The following is a 24635-nucleotide window of genomic DNA, read 5'->3' on the forward strand; positions in this document are numbered from 1 at the left end:
TGGTGAGCCCCTCCCCTCCTGTATGATGAGCCCCTCCCCTCCTGTAAGATGAGCCCCTCCCCTCCTGTATGGTGAGCCCATCCCCTCCTGTATGGTGAGCCCCTCCCCTCCTGTATGGTGAGCCCCTCCCCTCCTGTATGATGAGCCCCTCCCCTCCTGTATGGTGAGCCCCTCCCCTCCTGTATAGTGAGCCCCTCCCCTCCTGTATGGTGAGCCCCTCCCCTCCTGTATGGTGAGCCCCTCCCCTCATGGTGATCATTCCTGACCCCACTCCTGGTCTTCTTCACAGCTTCCTACGCTTCGGAAAGTTGCAGCATAATCAGCCATGATGTGTTTGCTCGGTGTCACCCGTATCTGAGCCCGGTGTCATACTATGAGCAGTGCCGCAGGGACACCTGTAAGTGTGGTGAGGGATGTCTCTGCTCTGCCCTAGCACACTACGCCTACCAGTGCCGCAGCTATGGGATCGTCATCGACTTCAGGTCCAGCTTCCCCGACTGTGGTATGTATGACTGAGATGGGGGTCTAAATGAGAAATGATGGAGATCCATCTGGGGGGGTCTAAATGAGAAATGATGGAGATCCATCTGAGGGGGGTCTGAGTGAGAAATGATGGAGATCCATCTGAGGGGGGTCTGAGTGAGAAATGATGGAGATCCATCTGAGGTGGTCTGAGTGAGAAATGATGGAGATCCATCTGGGGGGATCTGAGTGAGAAATGATGGAGATCCATCTGGGGGGTCTGAGTGAGAAATGATGGAGATCCATCTGGGGGGGTCTAAATGAGAAATGATGAAGATCCATCTGAGGGGGGTCTGAGTGAGAAATGACGGAGATCCATCTGGGGGGTCTGAGTGAGAAATGACAGGGATCCATCTGGGGGGGTCTGTGTGAGAAATGATGGAGATCCATCTGGGGGGGTCTGAGTGAGAAATGATGAAGATCCATCTGGGGATCTGAGTGAGAAATGATGGAGATCCCTCTGGGGGGATCTGAGTGAGAAATGATGGAGATCCATCTGGGGGGTCTGAGTGAGAAATGATGGAGATCCATCTGGGGGGGTCTGAGTGAGAAATGATAGAGATCCATCTGGGGGGGTCTGAGTGAGAAATGATGGAGATCCATCTGGGGGGTCTGAGTGAGAAATGATGGAGATCCATCTGGGGGGTCTGAGTGAGAAATGATGGAGATCCATCTGGGGGATCTGAGTGAGAAATGATGGAGATCCATCTGGGGGGATCTGAGTGAGAAATGATGGAGATCCATCTGGGGGGGTCTGAGTGAGAAATGATGGAGATCCATCTGGGGGGTCTGAGTGAGAAATGAAGGAGATGCATCTGGGGGGGTCTGAGTGAGAAATGATGGAGATCCATCTGGGGGGTCTGAGTGAGAAATGACGGAGATCCATCTGGGGGGATCTGAGTGAGAAATGATGAAGATCCATCTGGGGGGGTCTGAGTGAGAAATGATGGAGATCCATCTGGGGGGGTCTGAGTGAGAAATGACGGAGATCCATCTGAGGTGGTCTGAGTGAGAAATGATGGAGATCCATCTGGGGGGATCTGAGTGAGAAATGATGAAGATCCATCCAGGGGGGTCTGAGTGAGAAATGATGGAGATCCATCTGGGGGGGTCTGAGTGAGAAATGATGGAGATCCATCTGGGGGGTCTGAGTGAGAAATGAAGGAGATCCATCTGGGGGGGTCTGAGTGAGAAATGATGGAGATCCATCTGGGGGGTCTGAGTGAGAAATGACGGAGATCCATCTGGGGGGATCTGAGTGAGAAATGATGGAGATCCATCTGGGGGGGTCTGAGTGAGAAATGACGGAGATCCATCTGGGGGGTCTGAGTGAGAAATGATGGAGATCCATCTGGGGGGGTCTGAGTGAGAAATGACGGAGATACATCTGGGGGGGTCTGAGTGAGAAATGATGGAGATCCATCTGGGGGGGTCTGAGTGAGAAATGACGGAGATCCCTCTGGGGGGATCTGAGTGAGAAATTATGGAGATCCATCTGGGGGGATCTGAGTGAGAAATGATGGAGATCCATCTGGGGGGGTCTGAGTGAGAAATGACGGAGATCCATCTGGGGGGTCTGAGTGAGAAATGATGGAGATCCATCTGGGGGGTCTGAGTGAGAAATGACGGAGATCCCTCTGGGGGGGTCTGAGTGAGAAATGACGGAGATCCATCTGGGGGGTCTGAGTGAGAAATGATGGAGATCCATCTGGGGGGGTCTGAGTGAGAAATGACGGAGATCCATCTGGGGGGATCTGAGTGAGAAATGATGGAGATCCATCTGGGGGGGTCTGAGTGAGAAATGACGGAGATCCATCTGGGGGGTCTGAGTGAGAAATGATGGAGATCCATCTGGGGGGGTCTGAGTGAGAAATGACGGAGATCCATCTGGGGGGGTCTGAGTGAGAAATGACGGAGATCCATCTGGGGGGGTCTGAGTGAGAAATGATGGAGATCCATCTGGGGGGGTCTGAGTGAGAAATGATGGAGATCCATGTGGGGGGTCTGAGTGAGAAATGATGGAGATCCATCTGGGGGGTCTGAGTGAGAAATGACGGAGATCCATCTGGGGGGGTCTGAGTGAGAAATGATGGAGATCCATGTGGGGGGTCTGAGTGAGAAATGATGGAGATCCATCTGGGGGGGTCTGAGTGAGAAATGATGGAGATCCATCTGGGGGGTCTGAGTGAGAAATGATGGAGATCCATCTGGGGGGGTCTGAGTGAGAAATGATAAAGATCCATCTGGGGGGTCTGAGTGAGAAATGATGGAGATCCATCTGGGGGGTCTGAGTGAGAAATGATGGAGATCCATCTGGGGGGGGGGGATCTGAGTGAGAAATGATGGAGATCCATCTGGGGGGGGGGGGGATCTGAGTGAGAAATGATGGAGATCCATCTGGGGGGTCTGAGTGAGAAATGATGGAGATCCATCTGGGGGGGTCTGAGTGAGAAATGATGGAGATCCATCTGGGGGGATCTGAGTGAGAAATGATGGAGATCCATCTGGGGGGTCTGAGTGAGAAATGATGGAGATCCATCTGGGGAGTCTGAGTGAGAAATGATGGAGATCCATCTGGGGGGTCTGAGCGAGAAATGATGGAGATCCATCTGGGAGTCTGAGTGAGAAATGATGGAGATCCATCTGGGGGGTCTGAGTGAGAAATGATGGAGATCCATCTGGGGGGGTCTGAGTGAGAAATGATGGAGATCCATCTGGGGGGTCTGAGTGAGAAATGATGGAGATCCATCTGGGGGGATCTGAGTGAGAAATGATGGAGATCCATCTGGGGGGGTCTGAGTGAGAAATGACGGAGATCCATCTGGGGGGTCTGAGTGAGAAATGATGGAGATCCATCTGGGGGGGTCTGAGTGAGAAATGACGGAGATCCATCTGGGGGGGTCTGAGTGAGAAATGACGAAGATCCATCTGGGGGGATCTGAGTGAGAAATGACGGAGATCCATCTGGGGGGTCTGAGTGAGAAATGACGGAGATCCATCTGGGGGGGTCTGAGTGAGAAATGATGCAGATCCATCTGGGGGGGTCTGAGTGAGAAATGACGAAGATCCATCTGGGGGGTCTGAGTGAGAAATGATGGAGATCCATCTGGGGGGGTCTGAGTGAGAAATGATGGAGATCCATCTGGGGGGATCTGATTGAGAAATGATGGAGATCCATCTGGGGGGTCTGAGTGAGAAATGATGGAGATCCATCTGGGGGGTCTGAGTGAGAAATGATGGAGATCCATCTGGGGGGTCTGAGTGAGAAATGATGGAGATCCATCTGGGGGATCTGAGTGAGAAATGATGGAGATCCATCTGGGGGGATCTGAGTGAGAAATGATGGAGATCCATCTGGGGGGGTCTGAGTGAGAAATGATGGAGATCCATCTGGGGGGTCTGAGTGAGAAATGAAGGAGATCCATCTGGGGGGGTCTGAGTGAGAAATGATGGAGATCCATCTGGGGGGTCTGAGTGAGAAATGACGGAGATCCATCTGGGGGGATCTGAGTGAGAAATGATGAAGATCCATCTGGGGGGGTCTGAGTGAGAAATGATGGAGATCCATCTGGGGGGTCTGAGTGAGAAATGACGGAGATCCATCTGAGGTGGTCTGAGTGAGAAATGATGGAGATCCATCTGGGCGGATCTGAGTGAGAAATGATGGAAGATCCATCTGGGGGGTCTGAGTGAGAAATGATGGAGATCCATCTGGGGGGGTCTGAGTGAGAAATGATGGAGATCCATCTGGGGGGTCTGAGTGAGAAATGATGGAGATCCATCTGGGGGGGTCTGAGTGAGAAATGACGGAGATCCATCTGGGGGGTCTGAGTGAGAAATGATGGAGATCCATCTGGGGGGGTCTGAGTGAGAAATGACGGAGATCCATCTGGGGGGATCTGAGTGAGAAATGATGGAGATCCATCTGGGGGGGTCTGAGTGAGAAATGACGGAGATCCATCTGGGGGGTCTGAGTGAGAAATGATGGAGATCCATCTGGGGGGGTCTGAGTGAGAAATGACGGAGATACATCTGGGGGGGTCTGAGTGAGAAATGATGGAGATCCATCTGGGGGGGTCTGAGTGAGAAATGACGGAGATCCCTCTGGGGGGATCTGAGTGAGAAATTATGGAGATCCATCTGGGGGGATCTGAGTGAGAAATGATGGAGATCCATCTGGGGGGGTCTGAGTGAGAAATGACGGAGATCCATCTGGGGGGTCTGAGTGAGAAATGATGGAGATCCATCTGGGGGGTCTGAGTGAGAAATGACGGAGATCCCTCTGGGGGGGTCTGAGTGAGAAATGACGGAGATCCATCTGGGGGGTCTGAGTGAGAAATGATGGAGATCCATCTGGGGGGGTCTGAGTGAGAAATGACGGAGATCCATCTGGGGGGATCTGAGTGAGAAATGATGGAGATCCATCTGGGGGGGTCTGAGTGAGAAATGACGGAGATCCATCTGGGGGGTCTGAGTGAGAAATGATGGAGATCCATCTGGGGGGGTCTGAGTGAGAAATGACGGAGATCCATCTGGGGGGGTCTGAGTGAGAAATGACGGAGATCCATCTGGGGGGTCTGAGTGAGAAATGATGGAGATCCATCTGGGGGGGTCTGAGTGAGAAATGACGGAGATCCATCTGGGGGGGTCTGAGTGAGAAATGATGGAGATCCATGTGGGGGGGTCTGAGTGAGAAATGATGGAGATCCATCTGGGGGGGTCTGAGTGAGAAATGATGGAGATCCATCTGGGGGGGTCTGAGTGAGAAATGATGGAGATCCATCTGGGGGGGTCTGAGTGAGAAATGATAAAGATCCATCTGGGGGGTCTGAGTGAGAAATGATGGAGATCCATCTGGGGGGGGGGATCTGAGTGAGAAATGATGGAGATCCATCTGGGGGGGGGGGGGGGATCTGAGTGAGAAATGATGGAGATCCATCTGGGGGGGGGGGATCTGAGTGAGAAATGATGGAGATCCATCTGGGGGGTCTGAGTGAGAAATGATGGAGATCCATCTGGGGGGGTCTGAGTGAGAAATGATGGAGATCCATCTGGGGGGATCTGAGTGAGAAATGATGGAGATCCATCTGGGGGGTCTGAGTGAGAAATGATGGAGATCCATCTGGGGAGTCTGAGTGAGAAATGATGGAGATCCATCTGGGGGGTCTGAGCGAGAAATGATGGAGATCCATCTGGGAGTCTGAGTGAGAAATGATGGAGATCCATCTGGGGGGTCTGAGTGAGAAATGATGGAGATCCATCTGGGGGGGTCTGAGTGAGAAATGACGGAGATCCATCTGGGGGGGTCTGAGTGAGAAATGACGAAGATCCATCTGGGGGGATCTGAGTGAGAAATGACGGAGATCCATCTGGGGGGTCTGAGTGAGAAATGATGGAGATCCATATGGGGGGATCTGAGTGAGAAATGATGGAGATCCATCTGGGGGGGTCTTAGTGAGAAATGACGGAGATCCATCTGGGGGGTCTGAGTGAGAAATGATGGAGATCCATCTGGGGGGGTCTGAGTGAGAAATGACGGAGATCCATCTGGGGGGGTCTGAGTGAGAAATGACGGAGATCCATCTGGGGGGTCTGAGTGAGAAATGATGGAGATCCATCTGGGGGGGTCTGAGTGAGAAATGACGGAGATCCATCTGGGGGGGTCTGAGTGAGAAATGACGGAGATCCATCTGGGGGGATCTGAGTGAGAGAATGACGGAGATCCATCTGGGGGGTCTGAGTGAGAAATGATGGAGATCCAACTGGGGGGGTCTGAGTGAGAAATGATGGAGATCCATCTGGGGGATCTGAGTGAGAAATGATGGAGATCCATCTGGGGGGTCTGAGTGAGAAATGATGGAGATCCATCTGGGGAGTCTGAGTGAGAAATGATGGAGATCCATCTGGGGGGTCTGAGCGAGAAATGATGGAGATCCATCTGGGAGTCTGAGTGAGAAATGATGGAGATCCATCTGGGAGGGTCTGAGTGAGAAATGATGGAGATCCATCTGGGGGGTCTGAGTGAGAAATGATGGAGATCCATCTGGGAGGGTCTGAGTGAGAAATGATGGAGATCCATCTGGGAGGGTCTGAGTGAGAAATGACGGAGATCCATCTGGGGGGTCTGAGTGAGAAATGATGGAGATCCATCTGGGGGATCTGAGTGAGAAATGACGGAGATCCATCTGGGGGGGTCTGAGTGAGAAATGATGGAGATCCATCTGGGGGGTCTGAGTGAGAAATGATGGAGATCCTTCTGGGAGTCTGAGTGAGAAATGATGGAGATCCATCTGGGGGGATCTGAGTGAGAAATGACGGAGATCCATCTGGGGGGGTCTGAGTGAGAAATGAAGGAGATCCATCTGGGGAGGCTGAGTGAGAAATGATGGAGATCCATCTGGGGGGGTCTGAGTGAGAAATGATGGAGATCCATCTGGGGGGTCTGAGTGAGAAATGACGAAGATCCATCTGGGGGGTCTGAGTGAGAAATGATGGAGATCCATCTGGGGGGGTCTGAGTGAGAAATGATGGAGATCCATCTGGGGGGGTCTGAGTGAGAAATGATGGAGATCCATCTGGGGGGGGCTGAGTGAGAAATGATGGAGATCCATCTGGGGGGATCTGATTGAGAAATGATGGAGATCCATCTGGGGGGTCTGAGTGAGAAATGACGGAGATCCATCTGGGGGGTCTGAGTGAGAAATGATGGAGATCCATCTGGGGGGATCTGAGTGAGAAATGATGGAGATCCATCTGGGGGGTCTGAGTGAGAAATGATGGAGATCCATCTGGGGGGGTCTGAGTGAGAAATGATGGAGATCCATCTGGGGGGGTCTGAGTGAGAAATGATGGAGATCCATCTGGGGGGTCTGAGTGAGAAATGATGGAGATCCATCTGGGGGGGTCTGAGTGAGAAATGATGAAGATCCATCTGGGGGGGTCTGAGTGAGAAATGATGGAGATCCATCTGGGGGGTCTGAGTGAGAAATGATGGAGATCCATCTGGGGATCTGAGTGAGAAATGATGGAGATCCATCTGGGGGGATCTGAGTGAGAAATGATGGAGATCCATCTGGGGGGTCTGAGTGAGAAATGACGGAGATCCATCTGGGGGGTCTGAGTGAGAAATGATGGAGATCCATCTGGGGGGTCTGAGTGAGAAATGACGGAGATCCCTCTGGGGGGGGTCTGAGTGAGAAATGACGGAGATCCATCTGGGGGGTCTGAGTGAGAAATGATGGAGATCCATCTGGGGGTCTGAGTGAGAAATGACGGAGATCCATCTGGGGGGATCTGAGTGAGAAATGATGGAGATCCATCTGGGGGGGTCTGAGTGAGAAATGACGGAGATCCATCTGGGGGGTCTGACTGAGAAATGATGGAGATCCATCTGGGGGGGTCTGAGTGAGAAATGACGGAGATCCATCTGGGGGGGTCTGAGTGAGAAATGACGGAGATCCATCTGGGGGGTCTGAGTGAGAAATGATGGAGATCCATCTGGGGGGGTCTGAGTGAGAAATGACGGAGATCCATCTGGGGGGGTCTGAGTGAGAAATGATGGAGATCCATGTGGGGGGTCTGAGTGAGAAATGATGGAGATCCATCTGGGGGGGTCTGAGTGAGAAATGATGGAGATCCATCTGGGGGGTCTGAGTGAGAAATGATGGAGATCCATCTGGGGGGGTCTGAGTGAGAAATGATAAAGATCCATCTGGGGGGTCTGAGTGAGAAATGATGGAGATCCATCTGGGGGGGGGGATCTGAGTGAGAAATGATGGAGATCCATCTGGGGGGGGGGGGATCTGAGTGAGAAATGATGGAGATCCATCTGGGGGGGGGGGATCTGAGTGAGAAATGATGGAGATCCATCTGGGGGGTCTGAGTGAGAAATGATGGAGATCCATCTGGGGGGGTCTGAGTGAGAAATGATGGAGATCCATCTGGGGGGATCTGAGTGAGAAATGATGGAGATCCATCTGGGGGGTCTGAGTGAGAAATGATGGAGATCCATCTGGGGAGTCTGAGTGAGAAATGATGGAGATCCATCTGGGGGGTCTGAGCGAGAAATGATGGAGATCCATCTGGGAGTCTGAGTGAGAAATGATGGAGATCCATCTGGGGGGTCTGAGTGAGAAATGATGGAGATCCATCTGGGGGGTCTGAGTGAGAAATGACGGAGATCCATCTGGGGGGGTCTGAGTGAGAAATGACGAAGATCCATCTGGGGGGATCTGAGTGAGAAATGACGGAGATCCATCTGGGGGGTCTGAGTGAGAAATGATGGAGATCCATATGGGGGGATCTGAGTGAGAAATGATGGAGATCCATCTGGGGGGGTCTTAGTGAGAAATGACGGAGATCCATCTGGGGGGTCTGAGTGAGAAATGATGGAGATCCATCTGGGGGGGTCTGAGTGAGAAATGACGGAGATCCATCTGGGGGGGTCTGAGTGAGAAATGACGGAGATCCATCTGGGGGGTCTGAGTGAGAAATGATGGAGATCCATCTGGGGGGGTCTGAGTGAGAAATGACGGAGATCCATCTGGGGGGGTCTGAGTGAGAAATGACGGAGATCCATCTGGGGGGATCTGAGTGAGAAATGACGGAGATCCATCTGGGGGGTCTGAGTGAGAAATGATGGAGATCCAACTGGGGGGGTCTGAGTGAGAAATGATGGAGATCCATCTGGGGGATCTGAGTGAGAAATGATGGAGATCCATCTGGGGGGTCTGAGTGAGAAATGATGGAGATCCATCTGGGGAGTCTGAGTGAGAAATGATGGAGATCCATCTGGGGGGTCTGAGCGAGAAATGATGGAGATCCATCTGGGAGTCTGAGTGAGAAATGATGGAGATCCATCTGGGAGGGTCTGAGTGAGAAATGATGGAGATCCATCTGGGGGGTCTGAGTGAGAAATGATGGAGATCCATCTGGGAGGGTCTGAGTGAGAAATGATGGAGATCCATCTGGGAGGGTCTGAGTGAGAAATGACGGAGATCCATCTGGGGGGTCTGAGTGAGAAATGATGGAGATCCATCTGGGGGATCTGAGTGAGAAATGACGGAGATCCATCTGGGGGGGTCTGAGTGAGAAATGATGGAGATCCATCTGGGGGGTCTGAGTGAGAAATGATGGAGATCCTTCTGGGAGTCTGAGTGAGAAATGATGGAGATCCATCTGGGGGGATCTGAGTGAGAAATGACGGAGATCCATCTGGGGGGGTCTGAGTGAGAAATGAAGGAGATCCATCTGGGGAGGCTGAGTGAGAAATGATGGAGATCCATCTGGGGGGGTCTGAGTGAGAAATGATGGAGATCCATCTGGGGGGGTCTGAGTGAGAAATGACGAAGATCCATCTGGGGGGTCTGAGTGAGAAATGATGGAGATCCATCTGGGGGGGTCTGAGTGAGAAATGATGGAGATCCATCTGGGGGGGTCTGAGTGAGAAATGATGGAGATCCATCTGGGGGGGGCTGAGTGAGAAATGATGGAGATCCATCTGGGGGGATCTGATTGAGAAATGATGGAGATCCATCTGGGGGGTCTGAGTGAGAAATGACGGAGATCCATCTGGGGGGTCTGAGTGAGAAATGATGGAGATCCATCTGGGGGGATCTGAGTGAGAAATGATGGAGATCCATCTGGGGGGTCTGAGTGAGAAATGATGGAGATCCATCTGGGGGGGTCTGAGTGAGAAATGATGGAGATCCATCTGGGGGGGTCTGAGTGAGAAATGATGGAGATCCATCTGGGGGGTCTGAGTGAGAAATGATGGAGATCCATCTGGGGGGGTCTGAGTGAGAAATGATGAAGATCCATCTGGGGGGTCTGAGTGAGAAATGATGGAGATCCATCTGGGGGGTCTGAGTGAGAAATGATGGAGATCCATCTGGGGATCTGAGTGAGAAATGATGGAGATCCATCTGGGGGGTCTGAGTGAGAAATGATGGAGATCCATCTGGGGGGATCTGAGTGAGAAATGATGGAGATCCATCTGGGGGGTCTGAGTGAGAAATGATGGAGATCCATCTGGGGGGTCTGAGTGAGAAATGATGGAGATCCATCTGGGGGGATCTGAGTGAGAAATTATGAAGATCCATCTGGGGGGATCTGAGTGAGAAATGATAGAGATCCATCTGGGGGGGTCTGAGTGAGAAATGATGGAGATCCATCTGGGGGGGTCTGAGTGAGAAATGATGGAGATCCATCTGGGGGATCTGAGTGAGAAATGATGGAGATCCATCTGGGGGGGTCTGAGTGAGAAATGATGGAGATCCATCTGGGGGATCTGAGTGAGAAATGATGGAGATCCATCTGGGGGGGGGGGATCTGAGTGAGAAATGACGGAGATCCATCTGGGGGGTCTGAGTGAGAAATTATGGAGATCCATCTGGGGGGGTCTGAGTGAGAAATGATGGAGATCCATCTGGGGGGGGTCTGAGTGAGAAATGATGGAGATCCATCTGGGGGGTCTGAGTGAGAAATGATGGAGATCCATCTGGGGGGTCTGAGTGAGAAATGATGGAGATCCATCTGGGGGGTCTGAGTGAGAAATGATGGAGATCCATCTGGGGGGTCTGAGTGAGAAATGACGGAGATCCATCTGGGGGGGTCTGAGTGAGAAATGATGGAGATCCATCTGAGGTGGTCTGAGTGAGAAATGATGGAGATCCATCTGGGGGGGTCTGAGTGAGAAATGATGGAGATCCATCTGGGGGGGCTGAGTGAGAAATGATGGAGATCCATCTGGGGGGTCTGAGTGAGAAATGATGGAGATCCATCTGGGGGGTCTGAGTGAGAAATGATGGGGATCCATCTGGGGGGTCTGAGTGAGAAATGATGGAGATCCATCTGGGGGGTCTGAGTGAGAAATGATGGGGATCCATCTGGGGGGTCTGAGTGAGAAATGATGAAGATCCATCTGGGGGGGTCTTAGTGAGAAATGACGGAGATCCATCTGGGGGGTCGGTGAGAAATGATGGAGATCCATCTGGGGGGTCTGAGTGAGAAATGATGGAGATCCATCTGGGGGGGTCTGAGTGAGAAATGACGGAGATCCATCTGGGGGGTCTGAGTGAGAAATGATGGAGATCCATCTGGGGGGTCTGAGTGAGAAATGATGGGGATCCATCTGGGGGGTCTGAGTGAGAAATGATGAAGATCCATCTGGGGGGGTCTTAGTGAGAAATGACGGAGATCCATCTGGGGGGTCGGTGAGAAATGATGGAGATCCATCTGGGGGGTCTGAGTGAGAAATGATGGAGATCCATCTGGGGGGGTCTGAGTGAGAAATGACGGAGATCCATCTGGGGGGTCTGAGTGAGAAATGACGGAGATCCATCTGGGGGGTCTGAGTGAGAAATGATGGAGATCCATCTGGGGGGGTCTGAGTGAGAAATGATGGAGATCCATCCGGGGGTGTCTGAGTGAGAAATGATGGAGATCCATCTGGGGGGTCTGAGTGAGAAATGATGGGGATCCATCTGGGGGGTCTGAGTGAGAAATGATGGAGATCCATCTGGGGGGGTCTGAGTGAGAAATGATGGAGATCCATCTGGGGGATCTGAGTGAGAAATGATGGAGATCCATCTGGAGGGATCTGAGTGAGAAATGATGGAGATCCATCTGGGGGGTCTGAGTGAGAAATGATGGAGATCCATCTGGGGGGTCTGAGTGAGAAATGATGGAGATCCATCTGGGGGGTCTGAGTGAGAAATGATGGAGATCCATCTGGGGGGGTCTGAGTGAGAAATGATGGAGATCCATCTGGGGGGATCTGAGTGAGAAATGATGGAGATCCATCTGGGGGATCTGAGTGAGAAATGATGGAGATCCATCTGGGGGGGTCTGAGTGAGAAATGATGGAGATCCATCCTGGGGGGGGGGGATCTGAGTGAGAAATGACGGAGATCCATCTGGGGGGTCTGAGTGAGAAATGATGGAGATCCATCTGGGGGGGTCTGAGTGAGAAATGATGGAGATCCATCTGGGGGGGGTCTGAGTGAGAAATGATGGAGATCCATCTGGGGGGTCTGAGTGAGAAATGATGGAGATCCATCTGGGGGGTCTGAGTGAGAAATGATGGAGATCCATCTGGGGGGTCTGAGTGAGAAATGATGGAGATCCATCTGGGGGGTCTGAGTGAGAAATGACGGAGATCCATCTGGGGGGGTCTGAGTGAGAAATGACGGAGATCCATCTGGGGGGGTCTGTGTGAGAAATGACGGAGATCCATCTGAGGTGGTCTGAGTGAGAAATGATGGAGATCCATCTGGGGGGGTCTGAGTGAGAAATGATGGAGATCCATCTGGGGGGGCTGAGTGAGAAATGATGGAGATCCATCTGGGGGGTCTGAGTGAGAAATGATGGAGATCCATCTGGGGGGTCTGAGTGAGAAATGATGGAGATCCATCTGGGGGGTCTGAGTGAGAAATGATGAAGATCCATCTGGGGGGGTCTTAGTGAGAAATGACGGAGATCCATCTGGGGGGTCGGTGAGAAATGATGGAGATCCATCTGGGGGGTCTGAGTGAGAAATGATGGAGATCCATCTGGGGGGGTCTGAGTGAGAAATGACGGAGATCCATCTGGGGGGTCTGAATGAGAAATGATGGAGATCCATCTGGGGGGGTCTGAGTGAGAAATGACGGAGATCCATCTGGGGGGATCTGGGTGAGAAATGATGGAGATCCATCTGGGGGGGTCTGAGTGAGAAATGATGGAGATCCATCTGGGGGGGTCTGAGTGAGAAATGATGGAGATCCATCTGGGGGGGTCAGAGTGAGAAATGATGGAGATCCATCTGGGGGGGTCTGAGTGAGAAATGACGGAGATCCATCTGGGGGGATCTGGGTGAGAAATGACGGAGATCCATCTGGGAGGGTCTGAGCGAGAAATGACGGAGATCCATCTGGGGGGTCTGAGTGAGAAATGATAGAGATCCATCTGGGGGGGTCAGAGTGAGAAATGATGGAGATCCATCTGGGGGGTCTGAGTGAGAAATGACGGAGATCCATCTGGGGGGATCTGAGTGAGAAATGACGGAGATCCATCTGGGGGGATCTGAGTGAGAAATGATGGAGATCCATCTGGGGGGTCTGAGTGAGAAATGACGGAGATCCATCTGGGGGGTCTGAGTGAGAAATGATGGAGATCCATCTGGGGGGGTCTGAGTGAGAAATGATGGAGATCCATCTGGGGGGTCTGAGTGAGAAATGATGGAGATCCATCTGGGGGGTCTGAGTGAGAAATGATGGAGATCCATCTGGGGGGGTCTGAGTGAGAAATGACGGAGATCCATCTGGGGGGGTCTGAGTGAGAAATGATGGAGATCCATCTGGGGGGTCTGAGTGAGAAATGATGGAGATACATCTGGGGGGATCTGAGTGAGAAATGATAGAGATCCATCTGGGGGGTCTGAGTGAGAAATGATGGAGATCCATCTGAGGTGGTCTGAGTGAGAAATGACGGAGATCCATCTGGGGGGGTCTGAGTGAGAAATGATGGAGATCCATCTGGGGGGGTCTGAGTGAGAAATGATGGAGATCCATCTGGGGGGTCTGAGTGAGAAATGATGGAGATCCATCTGGGGGGTCTGAGTGAGAAATGATGGAGATCCATCTGGGGGGGTCTGAGTGAGAAATGATGGAGATCCATCTGGGGGGGGCTGAGTGAGAAATGATGGAGATCCATCTGGGGGGTCTGAGTGAGAAATGATGGAGATCCATCTGGGGGGGCTGAGTGAGAAATGATGGAGATCCATCTGGGGGGGTCTGAGTGAGAAATGATGGAGATCCATCTGGGGGGGGCTGAGTGAGAAATGATGGAGATCCATCTGGGGGGTCTGAGTGAGAAATGATGGAGATCCATCTGATGGGGCTGAGTGAGAAATGATGGAGATCCATCTGGGGGGGCTGAGTGAGAAATGATGGAGACCCCCCAGCATATCCTGACAGCTGATGACTCTTCTCCAGGTTTGGGGTGTGAACATTCGATGATTTATGGGACGTGTGTCGATCTTTGTGCTCAGACCTGCCAGTCGCTCTCCTCTCCGGAGTCCTGTGATGAAGGATGTTCTGAGGGCTGCGCCTGTCCGGAGGGAACCTTCCTCAACACCGAGCTGGAGACATGTGTGGAGAGGTAAGTCCTGTGTGTGGGGACCCTAAAACTGTATGTTGGGGGTCACAGAGGGGACCCTATAGCTGTATGTTGGGGTTCGGTATAAGAATGGACACTGATGAGTGTTGTATTGTCAGAGAGTGAATGTCTATCATCCTAATGGTGATATTTTCGGCAGATAATTGGAATGTACCCTCACCAGACACTTTATTAGGTCCTCCTTGCTAGTAGCGGGTTGGACCCCCTTTATTAGGTCCCCCTTGCTAGTAGCGGATTGGACCCCCTTTATTAGGTCCTCCTTGCTAGTAGCGGGTTGGACCCCCTTTATTAGGTCCTCCTTGCTAGTAGCGGGTTGGACCCCCTTTATTAGGTCCCCCTTGCTAGTAGCGGGTTGGACCCCTTTATTAGGTCCTCCTTGCTAGTAGCGGGTTGGACCCCCTTTATTAGGTCCCCCTTGCTAGTAGCGGGTTGGACCCCCTTTATTAGGTCCTCCTTGCTATTAGCGGATTGGACCCCCTTTATTAGGTCCTCCTTGCTAGTAGCGGATTGGACCCCCTTTATTAGGTCCTCCTTGCTAGTAGCGGATTGGACCCCCTTTATTAGGTCCCCCTTGCTAGTAGTGGGTTGGACCCCCTTTATTAGGTCCTCCTTGCTAGTAGCGGATTGGACCCCCTTTATTAGGTCCCCCTTGCTAGTAGCGGGTTGGACCCCCTTTATTAGGTCCCCCTTGCTAGTAGTGGATTGGACCCCCTTTATTAGGTCCTCCTTGCTAGTAGCACTTTGGACCCCCTTTGGCCTTCATTCTTAGTGGCATAGATACAACAAGGATTTGGAAACATTCCTCAGAGATTCTCCTCCATAGTGACCTGATAACATCACACAGTTGCTGCAGATTTGTTGGCTGCACATCCATGATGCCAATCTCCCGTTCCACCACATCCCAAAGGTGCTTTATTGGATGAGATGTGGTGAGTGTGGAGGACATTGGAGTACAGGGACCTCATTGTCCAGTGGTGAGATGATTGGAGCTTTGTGACATGGTGCATTATGCTGCTGGAAGGAGCCATCAGAAGATGGGGACACTCATAGGCACGTGCACCCCAAAGCTCAAACACACATTATCTCACAAAAGTCAGTACACCCCTAAGTGATAATCTCCAAATTGGGCCCAAAGTGTCAATATTTTGTGTGGCCACCATTATTTTCCAGCACTGCCTTAACCCTCTTGGACATGGAGGTCACCAGAGCTTCACAGGTTGTCACTGGAGTCCTCTTCCCCTCCTCCATGATGACATCACAGAGCTGGTGGATGTTAGAGACCTTGTGCTCCTCCACCTTCCGTTTGAGGATGTCCCACAGATGATCAATAGAGTTTAGGTCTGGAGACATGCTTGGCCAGTCCATCACCTTTACCCTCAGCTTCTTTAGCAAGGCAGTGGTGGTCTTGGAGGTGTGTTTGGGGTGGTTATCATGTTGGAATACTGCCCTGCGGTCCAGTCTCTGAAGGGAGGGGATCATGTTCTGCTTCAGTATATCACAGTACATGTTGGCATTCATGGTTCCCTCAATGATCTGTAGCCCCCCAGTGCCGGCACCACTCATGTACCCCCAGACCATGACACTCCCACCACCATGCCTGACTGTAGACAAGACACACTTGTCTTTGTCCTCCTCACCTGGTTGCCCCCACACACGCTTGTCACCATCTGAACCAAATACGTTTATCTTGGTCTCATCAGACCACAGGACATGGTTCCAGTAATCCATGTCCTTAGTCTGCTTGTCTTCAGCAAATTGTTTGTGTTTTTTCTTGTACATCATCTTTAGAAGAGGCTTCCTTCTGGGACGACAGCCATGCAGACCAATTTGATGCAGTGTGCGGCGTATGGTCTGAGCACTGACAGGCTGACCCCCCACCCCTACAACCTCTGCAGCAATGCTGGCAGCACTCATACGTCTATTTCCCAAAGACAACCTCTGGATATGACGCTGAGCACGTGACCTCAACTTCTTTGGTGGACCATGGCGAGGCCTGTTCTGAGGGGAACCTGTCCTGTTATACCGCTGTATGGTCTTGGCCACCGTGCTGCAGATCAGTTTCAGGGTCTTGGCAATCTTCTTATAGCCTAGACCATCTTTATGTAGAGCAACAATTCTTCTTTTCAGATCCTCAGAGAGTTCTTTGCCATGAGGTGCCATGTTGTACTTCCAGTGACCAGTATGAGAGAGTGAGAGCGATAACACCAAATTTAACACACCTGCTCCCCATTCACACCTGAGACCTTGTAACACTAACGAGTCACATGACACCGGGGAGGGAAAATGGCTAATTGGGCCCAATTTGGAGATTTTCACTTAGGGGTGTACTGACTTTTGTTGCCAGCGGTTTAGACATTAATGGCTGTGTGTTGAGTTATTTTGAGGGGACAGTAAATTTACACTGTTATACAAGCTGTACACTCACTACTTTACATTGTAGACAAGTGTCATTTCTTCAGTGTTGTCACATGAAAAGATAGAAGAAAAGATTTACACAAATGTCACTGAGGGGTGTACTTACTTTTGTCACATACTGTGTGTCACTGTCAGTATTGGGGTGTATGTCACTGTCAGTATTGGGGTGTCAGTATTGGGGTGTGTATGGCTGTCAGTATTGGGGTGTATGTCACTGTCAGTATTGGGGTGTCAGTATTGGGGTGTGTATGACTGTCAGTATTGGGGTGTATGTCACTGTCAGTATTGGGGTGTATGTCACTGTCAGTATTGGGGTTTATATGACTGTCAGTATTGGGGTGTATGTCACTGTCAGTATTGGGGTGTATGTCACTGTCAGTATTGGGGTTTATATGACTGTCAGTATTGGGGTGTATGTCACTGTCAGTATTGGGGTGTCAGTATTGGGGTGTATGTCACTGTCAGTATTGGGGTGTCAGTATTGGGGTGTGTATGACTGTCAGTATTGGGGTGTATGTCACTGTCAGTATTGGGGTGTCAGTATTGGGGTGTGTATGGCTGTCAGTATTGGGGTGTATGTCGCTGTCAGTATTGGGGTGTGTATGGCTGTCAGTATTGGGGTGTATGTCACTGTCAGTATTGGGGTGTCAGTATTGGGGTGTATGTCACTGTCAGTATTGGGGTGTCAGTATTGGGGTGTGTATGGCTGTCAGTATTGGGGTGTATGTCACTGTCAGTATTGGGGTGTCAGTATTGGGGTGTATGTCACTGTCAGTATTGGGGTGTCAGTATTGGGGTGTGTATGGCTGTCAGTATTGGGGTGTATGTCACTGTCAGTATTGGGGTTTATATGACTGTCAGTATTGGGGTGCATGTCACTGTCAGTATTGGGGTGTCAGTATTGGGGTGTATGTCACTGTCAGTATTGGGGTGCATATGGCTGTCAGTATTGGGGTGTATGTCACTGTCAGTATTGGGGTTTATATGACTGTCAGTATTGGGGTGTATGTCACTGTCAGTATTGGGGTGTCAGTATTGGGGTTTATATGACTGTCAGTATTGGGGTGTATGTCACTGTCAGTATTGGGGTGTCAGTATTGGGGTGTGTATGACTGTCAGTATTGGGGTGTATGTCACTGTCAGTATTGGGGTGTCAGTATTGGGGTGTGTATGACTGTCAGTATTGGGGTGTATGTCACTGTCAGTATTGGGGTGTCAGTATTGGGGTGTGTATGGCTGTCAGTATTGGGGTGTATGTCGCTGTCAGTATTGGGGTATCAGTATTGGGGTGTCAGTATGTCCCCCTCTGTGTTGCAGGAGTCTGTGTCCATGTTACATCGGGGGGGTGCATTACCAGCCGGGGGAGAATATCATCACTTCTCTGGGAAGATGGTAAGATGGAGATCAATAATGTAATCAGAGGTAACGATCGTCCAATCCTCCTAATAAACACGTACGCCCCTCCCTCTCTATATACCTGATAACCGCCATTGTTCATCTGCTACACCCAACTCTACAACTGTCACTCACAATTCTGTGAGGGTCATGTTCTCAGGGTGATGGTTGCAGTGTTGGGGGGGTCATGTTCTTGGGTGATGGTCCCAGTGTTGGGGGGGTCATGTTCTCGGGGTGAGGGTTGCAGTGTTGGGGGAGGTCATGTTCTTGGGTGATGGTCCCAGTGTTGGGGGGGTCATGTTCTCGGGGTGAGGGTTGCAGTGTTGGGGGGGGTCATGTTCTCGGGTGACGGTCATAGTGTTGGGGGGTCATGCTCTCGGGGTGATGGTCGCAGTGTTGGAGGTCATGTTCTCGGGGTGACGGTTCTAGTGTTGGAGGGTCATGTTCTCGGGGTGATGGTCGCAGTGTAGGGGGGTCATGTTCTTGGGTGATGGTCCCAGTGTTGGGGGGGGTCATGTTCTTGGGTGATGGTCCCAGTGTTGGGGGGTCATGTTCTCGGGGTGAGGGTTGCAGTGTTGGGGGGGGTCATGTTCTCGGGTGACGGTCATAGTGTTGGGGGGTCATGCTCTCGGGGTGATGGTCGCAGTGTTGGAGGTCATGTTCTCGGGGTGACGGTTCTAGTGTTGGAGGGTCATGTTCTCGGGGTGATGGTCGCAGTGTTGGAGGGTCATGTTCTCGGGGTGATGGTCGCAGTGTTGGGGGTCTGGTTCTCGGGGTGACGGTTGCAGTGTTGGGGGGTCATGTTCTTGGGTGATGGTCACAGTGTTGGGGGTCTTGTTCTCGGGGTGATGGTCACAGTGTTGGGGGTCTTGTTCTCAAGGTGATGGTCGCAGTGTTGGGGGTCTTGTTCTCGGGGTGACGGTTGCAGTGTTGGGGGGTCATGTTCTTGGGGGATGGTCACAGTGTTGGGGGGGTCATGTTCTCAGTGTGACGGTCGCAGTGTTGGGGGAGACCATGTTCTCGGAGTGATGGTTCCAGTGTTGGGGGGGTCATGTTCTCGGGGAGACAGTCGCAGTGTTAGGGGAGGTCATGTTCTCGGGGTGATAGTCACTGTGTAGGGGGGTCATGTTTTCGGGGTGATGGTCGCAGTGTAGGGGGATCATGTTCTCGGGTGATGGTCGCAGTGTTGGGGGAGGTCATGTTCTCGGGGTGATGATTCCAGTGTTGGGGGTCATGTTCTCGGAGTGATGGTTCCAGTGTTGGGGGGGTCATGTTCTCGGGGTGACGGTCGCAGTGTTGTAGGAGGTCATGTTCTTGGGGTGATGGTCGCTGTGTAGGGGGGTCATGTTCTCGGGTGATGGTCGCAGTGTTGGGGGAGGTCATGTTCTCGGGGTGATGGTTCCAGTGTTGGGGGTCATTTTCTCAGGGTGATGGTCGTAGTATGTAGGGGGATCATGTTCTCGGGGTGACACTTCCTCCTCTCTCTTGCAGTCGTTGTGAAGATGGGGTGATGAGCTGTGAGAGTCGGGACTCAGGTGAGTGATGATTTGTTACATTGTGATCTCCATGTTGCGGTGAAGTAGGATTGCGTCATAGTGGAGGTGATGATGTCACACCCCTACAGTGGCCCCGCCTCCATGAGACCCTGACCCTCCCCTTGTTGTGTGTTGCAGGTGAGGAGTGTGCGGCGGGTCTGATATATTATAACTGCAGCCAGAGGGCGTTGGACCCGGAGCTGAGCAGAGAGCGAACCTGCGAGAACCACCTTCTGAATGTTACCACTTCCACCCATCTGCCTTGCGTGTCAGGCTGCGTTTGCCCCAGAGGGTGAGTATGGACATACCTGATATTACCTGTGCAGGTAAGTCCCCCAGCTAGACCGGGGGGGCAACCAAGTTTCGGGGGGCAACAAAGTACCGGGGGGGCTGCTAATGGTAAAGTGAATTCTGCTGGCTCCAGAGTCTGACCTCCCATCAGGAGAGTTCTGACATCTACTTTAACTCCTAAGTGACCGATCTTCACCGTATGTGTATTAACCCCTCAGTGACCGGTCTTCACCGTATGTGTATTAACCCCTCAGTGACCGGTCTTCACCGTATGTGTATTAACCCCTCAGTGACCGGTCTTCACCGTATGTGTATTAACCCCTCAGTGACCGGTCTTCACCGTATGTGTATTAACCCCTCAGTGACCGGTCTTCACCGTATGTGTATTAACCCCTCAGTGACCGGTCTTCACCGTATGTGTATTAACCCCTCAGTGACCGATCTTCACCGTATGTGTATTAACCCCTCAGTGACCGGTCTTCACCGTATGTGTATTAACCCCTCAGTGACCGGTCTTCACCGTATGTGTACTAACCCCTCAGTGACCGGTCTTCACCGTATGTGTATTAACCCCCTCAGTGACCGATCTTCACCGTATGTGTATTAACCCCTCAGTGACCGGTCTTCACCGTATGTGTATTAACCCCTCAGTGACCGGTCTTCACTGTATGTGTATTAACCCCTCAGTGACCGGTCTTCACCGTATGTGTATTAACCCCTCAGTGACCGGTCTTCACCGTATGTGTATTAACCCCTCAGTGACCGATCTTCACCGTATGTGTATTAACCCCTCAGTGACCGGTCTTCACCGTATGTGTATTAACCCCTCAGTGACCGGTCTTCACCGTATGTGTATTAACCCCTCAGTGACCGATCTTCACCGTATGTGTATTAACCCCTCAGTGACTGGTCTTCACCGTATGTGTATTAACCCCTCAGTGACCGGTCTTCACTGTATGTGTATTAACCCCTCAGTGACCGGTCTTCACCGTATGTGTATTAACCCCTCAGTGACCGGTCTTCACCGTATGTGTATTAATACAGACGCCCAGTAGTTGGAATAAAGTGACCCCAGACAGTATGCTATCAAAAATAAGTATAATTTATTGGACATATAGAGGACAAGAAATGTCATCTGAAAACCTCCACCACACATAACAACGTTGTTATAAATGAGGTAAAAATTCACCACATATAGAGCCCAGGAAGCCCAGACTGTAAGGGACGGGTGATTGTGTCGTCTGTTCACATTGTGTGTATAGAGGACGATAGAGCAGACAGCTCATTACTAATAGAAGTCCATCGAGGGGGGATGGATCAGATAGTAACACACAGTGACAGGGTTCAGAGGAGTATCAATGAGAGGGAAAATCGGTATCTTTCCATCAGTGTTACCTACCCCTCCAATGTCCCAGAATCCCCTTCTTGGTTTCGGCAGTGCGGTCCCGGGACGATGATGGGAGTGCTTCTCCTCCTCTGTAGATGTGGTAGGAGCTCAGCTCCGATACAAAGCCTTTGATGGAGTTCAGTCCTGGTCTGGTGACTGGGTGAGCTAAAGGGTCTTGGATAGTGCTGGTTCTGGACAGAGGAACCATTTATGACGGACATAGTCCTGTTGAGGACAAGGGGTCATCACAACTGGTTGGCAGCGGTGGGATTGTGCTTCCTGGATGTGAACGCGTCCAAACCTCCACCTGGATCCAAGATCAGGATAGCAGACTTCAGTCACCCCAGTGGAGATATGGACCTGGCATCAGAGTTTTCGGGGCTGCTGCGGATCATTCTTTCAACATACACCAGGACTGTGTCTGAGGATGAATACCTGGAGCTCGGGCAGAAGATTCGGGTAGGACTCTGGATTAGAGCCCTCCAGGTTGCTGGTATGCAACAAGGCAAGTGCTTTCCAACCCCAGAGCAACGGGCCAGTGACCAATGGGAGTTACCGATGGGATTCCTGGGAGAGCGGCCCCAGGAGCAATGGGTGACTGAGTTGGACAGGCTGGTCCAGCAGGAGATAGAGCTGGATGATCAATATCGGGCTCTGCAATGGCACGCAGAGCAGGAATATTTAGGGGAGACAACAGAATGCTCTCTGGAGGGATAGGACTTTGGCGGCCCTGGATTGCTGTGGGAGAGCCTTACAGATTGTTTTGTGTTTGGCGATGAAGGGGAACCTACCCACGAGGACCTGCGAGAATACAGAGAGGCTATGCTCGGTCTTGCAGGGGTCTCAGTGCTTAAACCTGATCTGGACCATTTGCTAAGGAAGGAACAGCATCTGGAAAGGGCATACAGGAAACTGCTAGAACACATTCAGCAACATGCCAGAGAATCAGCAGTGGAGACTCCGGAGATTGCCGTCCCCAAAGCTGAAGTGCTGACCACAGGGCAGAGCTCTGCTAACCTCTGTCCAGCACCAACAGCAGCTTCAGCATTCCTGAGAGAAGAGGCAGTCGGCCTTTCTCCCACAATACTGACAGACATGGGATTTTCTGCAGGCAGCATCTGTGGAGTTACCAGAAACTTCTGCAGCTGAAGCGCTGACAACTGGACAGAGGGTCCAAGACCTCTGCCCCACACCTGCGGCGGTTCCAGAGGCCCAGGGTGAGAAGGAGATGGTCACTTCCCAGCAGCAGAATAAGATCCAGGGGGGGAGAAGGGAGAGGAGGTGTTCATCCTCCCTTCCTAACAGTTGGCCAGGGTGGAGGAAGCGATCTTTCCTCCTCAGCAAAGGTCATTGCACCTTCATCTTCTCTCTCTGTCTGTCCATCTCCTCCTCTCCCCCCATTAGTATATTCGGAGTCTTCGTGTAATAATATGATGACACCCCCATTAGTATTATCGGAGTCTCCATGTAATAATATGGTGACCCCCCATTAGTATATTCGGAGTCTCCATATATTGTCATTGCTACAATCTGAAAGGGATCACTAATTATCATTGTCCGATATCAGCTGTATGAAAAGGGGAATTTCTCCTCCCGTAGGGTGATCAGATGTGGGTGGTGCTGGGGGCCCTCAGGTGATCAGATGTGGGTGGTTCCGGGGCCCTCTGGTGATCAGATGTGGGTGGTGCCGGGGCCGCCGGGTGATCAGATGTGGGTGGTGCCGGGGCCGCCGGGTGATCAGATGTGGGTGGTGCCAGGACCGCCGGGTGATCAGATGTGGGTGGTGCCAGGACCGCCGGGTGATCAGATGTGGGTGGTGCCGGGGCCACCGGGTGATCAGATGTGTGGCCACACCTAGGAGGTGAAGTGTGATCGATGGTCTGTCTTCTCTTTTCAGGCTGGTAAAGCACGGCAATGAGTGTTTTCCTCCAGATGCCTGTCCCTGTTCCTGGAAGGCCAAGGAATATTTCCCGGGAGAGGTGGTCAGTTCCTCCTGTCACACCTGGTAGGTTCTGTCTGAGTTTACACTAATGCCCTGTACACACGGTCGGATTTTCCGACGGAAAATGTGTGATAGGACCTTGTTGTCGGAAATTCCGACCGTGTGTGGGCTCCGTCACACATTTTCCATCGGATTTTCCGACACACAAAGTTTGAGAGCAGGATATAAAATTTTCCGACAACAAAATCGGAATTTCCGATCGTGTGTACACAAATCCAACGCACAAAGTGCCACGCATGCTCAGAATAAATAAAGAGATGAAAGCTATTGGCTACTGCCCCGTTTATAGTCCCGACGTATGTGTTTTACGTCACCGCGTTCAGAACGATCGGATTTTCCGACAACTTTGTGTGACCGTGTGTATGCAAGACAAGTTTCAGCCAACATCCGTCAGAAATAAATCCAGGATTTTGTTGTCGGAATGTCCGAACAAAGTCCGACCGTGTGTACGGGGCATTAGCCTAATCCTTACCCTATTCTTAACACTAACCCTATCTCTCTCCCAATCCATAATCTTAATTCTTACCATAACTTTAGCCCAAACCCTAATCTTTATCTTTACTGTAACCCTAATCCTTACCCTAACCTTAACCTATACCCTACTCTTAACCAAAACCCAATCCCTAACCCTTACTCTCATTCTATCCCTATATCTAACTCTCACCCTAATCCTTATCCTAACCTATACCCTAACCCTAACCCTAAACTCTTATTCTAATCTTTACATGACTTCATGGCTCCTACTGGGGAACTTTGTGTTCTACAATGTATCAGGTTCCTGCAGACACAACATCCGGACTCTGACTGCCCCACTAATCCATGACCACATGTACTGTATATATTACTGTGTATCCAATAGTCGGTGACCACATGTATAGATTGATCACTGTGTATCCAATGGTCGGTGACCACATTTATAGATTGATCACTG

At 51.5% G+C, this 24635-nt stretch overlaps 1 protein-coding gene across 1 annotated transcript in view; it reads left to right on the forward strand.

Annotated features, from left to right (window-relative positions):
- Positions 1–24635, forward strand: part of OTOG (otogelin) — a 310396-nt gene that overhangs the window by 75812 nt on the left and 209949 nt on the right. Inside the window, exons 17-22 of the mRNA XM_073605993.1 lie at positions 290–502; positions 14496–14661; positions 18412–18486; positions 19981–20024; positions 20163–20316; positions 23600–23707. Coding sequence (XP_073462094.1) covers positions 290–502; positions 14496–14661; positions 18412–18486; positions 19981–20024; positions 20163–20316; positions 23600–23707 — 760 coding nt within the window. The remainder of the gene's footprint in view (positions 1–289; positions 503–14495; positions 14662–18411; positions 18487–19980; positions 20025–20162; positions 20317–23599; positions 23708–24635) is intronic.

The sequence above is a fragment of the Aquarana catesbeiana genome, linkage group LG11, assembly GCF_042186555.1.
Source record: "Aquarana catesbeiana isolate 2022-GZ linkage group LG11, ASM4218655v1, whole genome shotgun sequence".
In the NCBI taxonomy this organism is placed as follows: domain Eukaryota; kingdom Metazoa; phylum Chordata; class Amphibia; order Anura; family Ranidae; genus Aquarana; species Aquarana catesbeiana.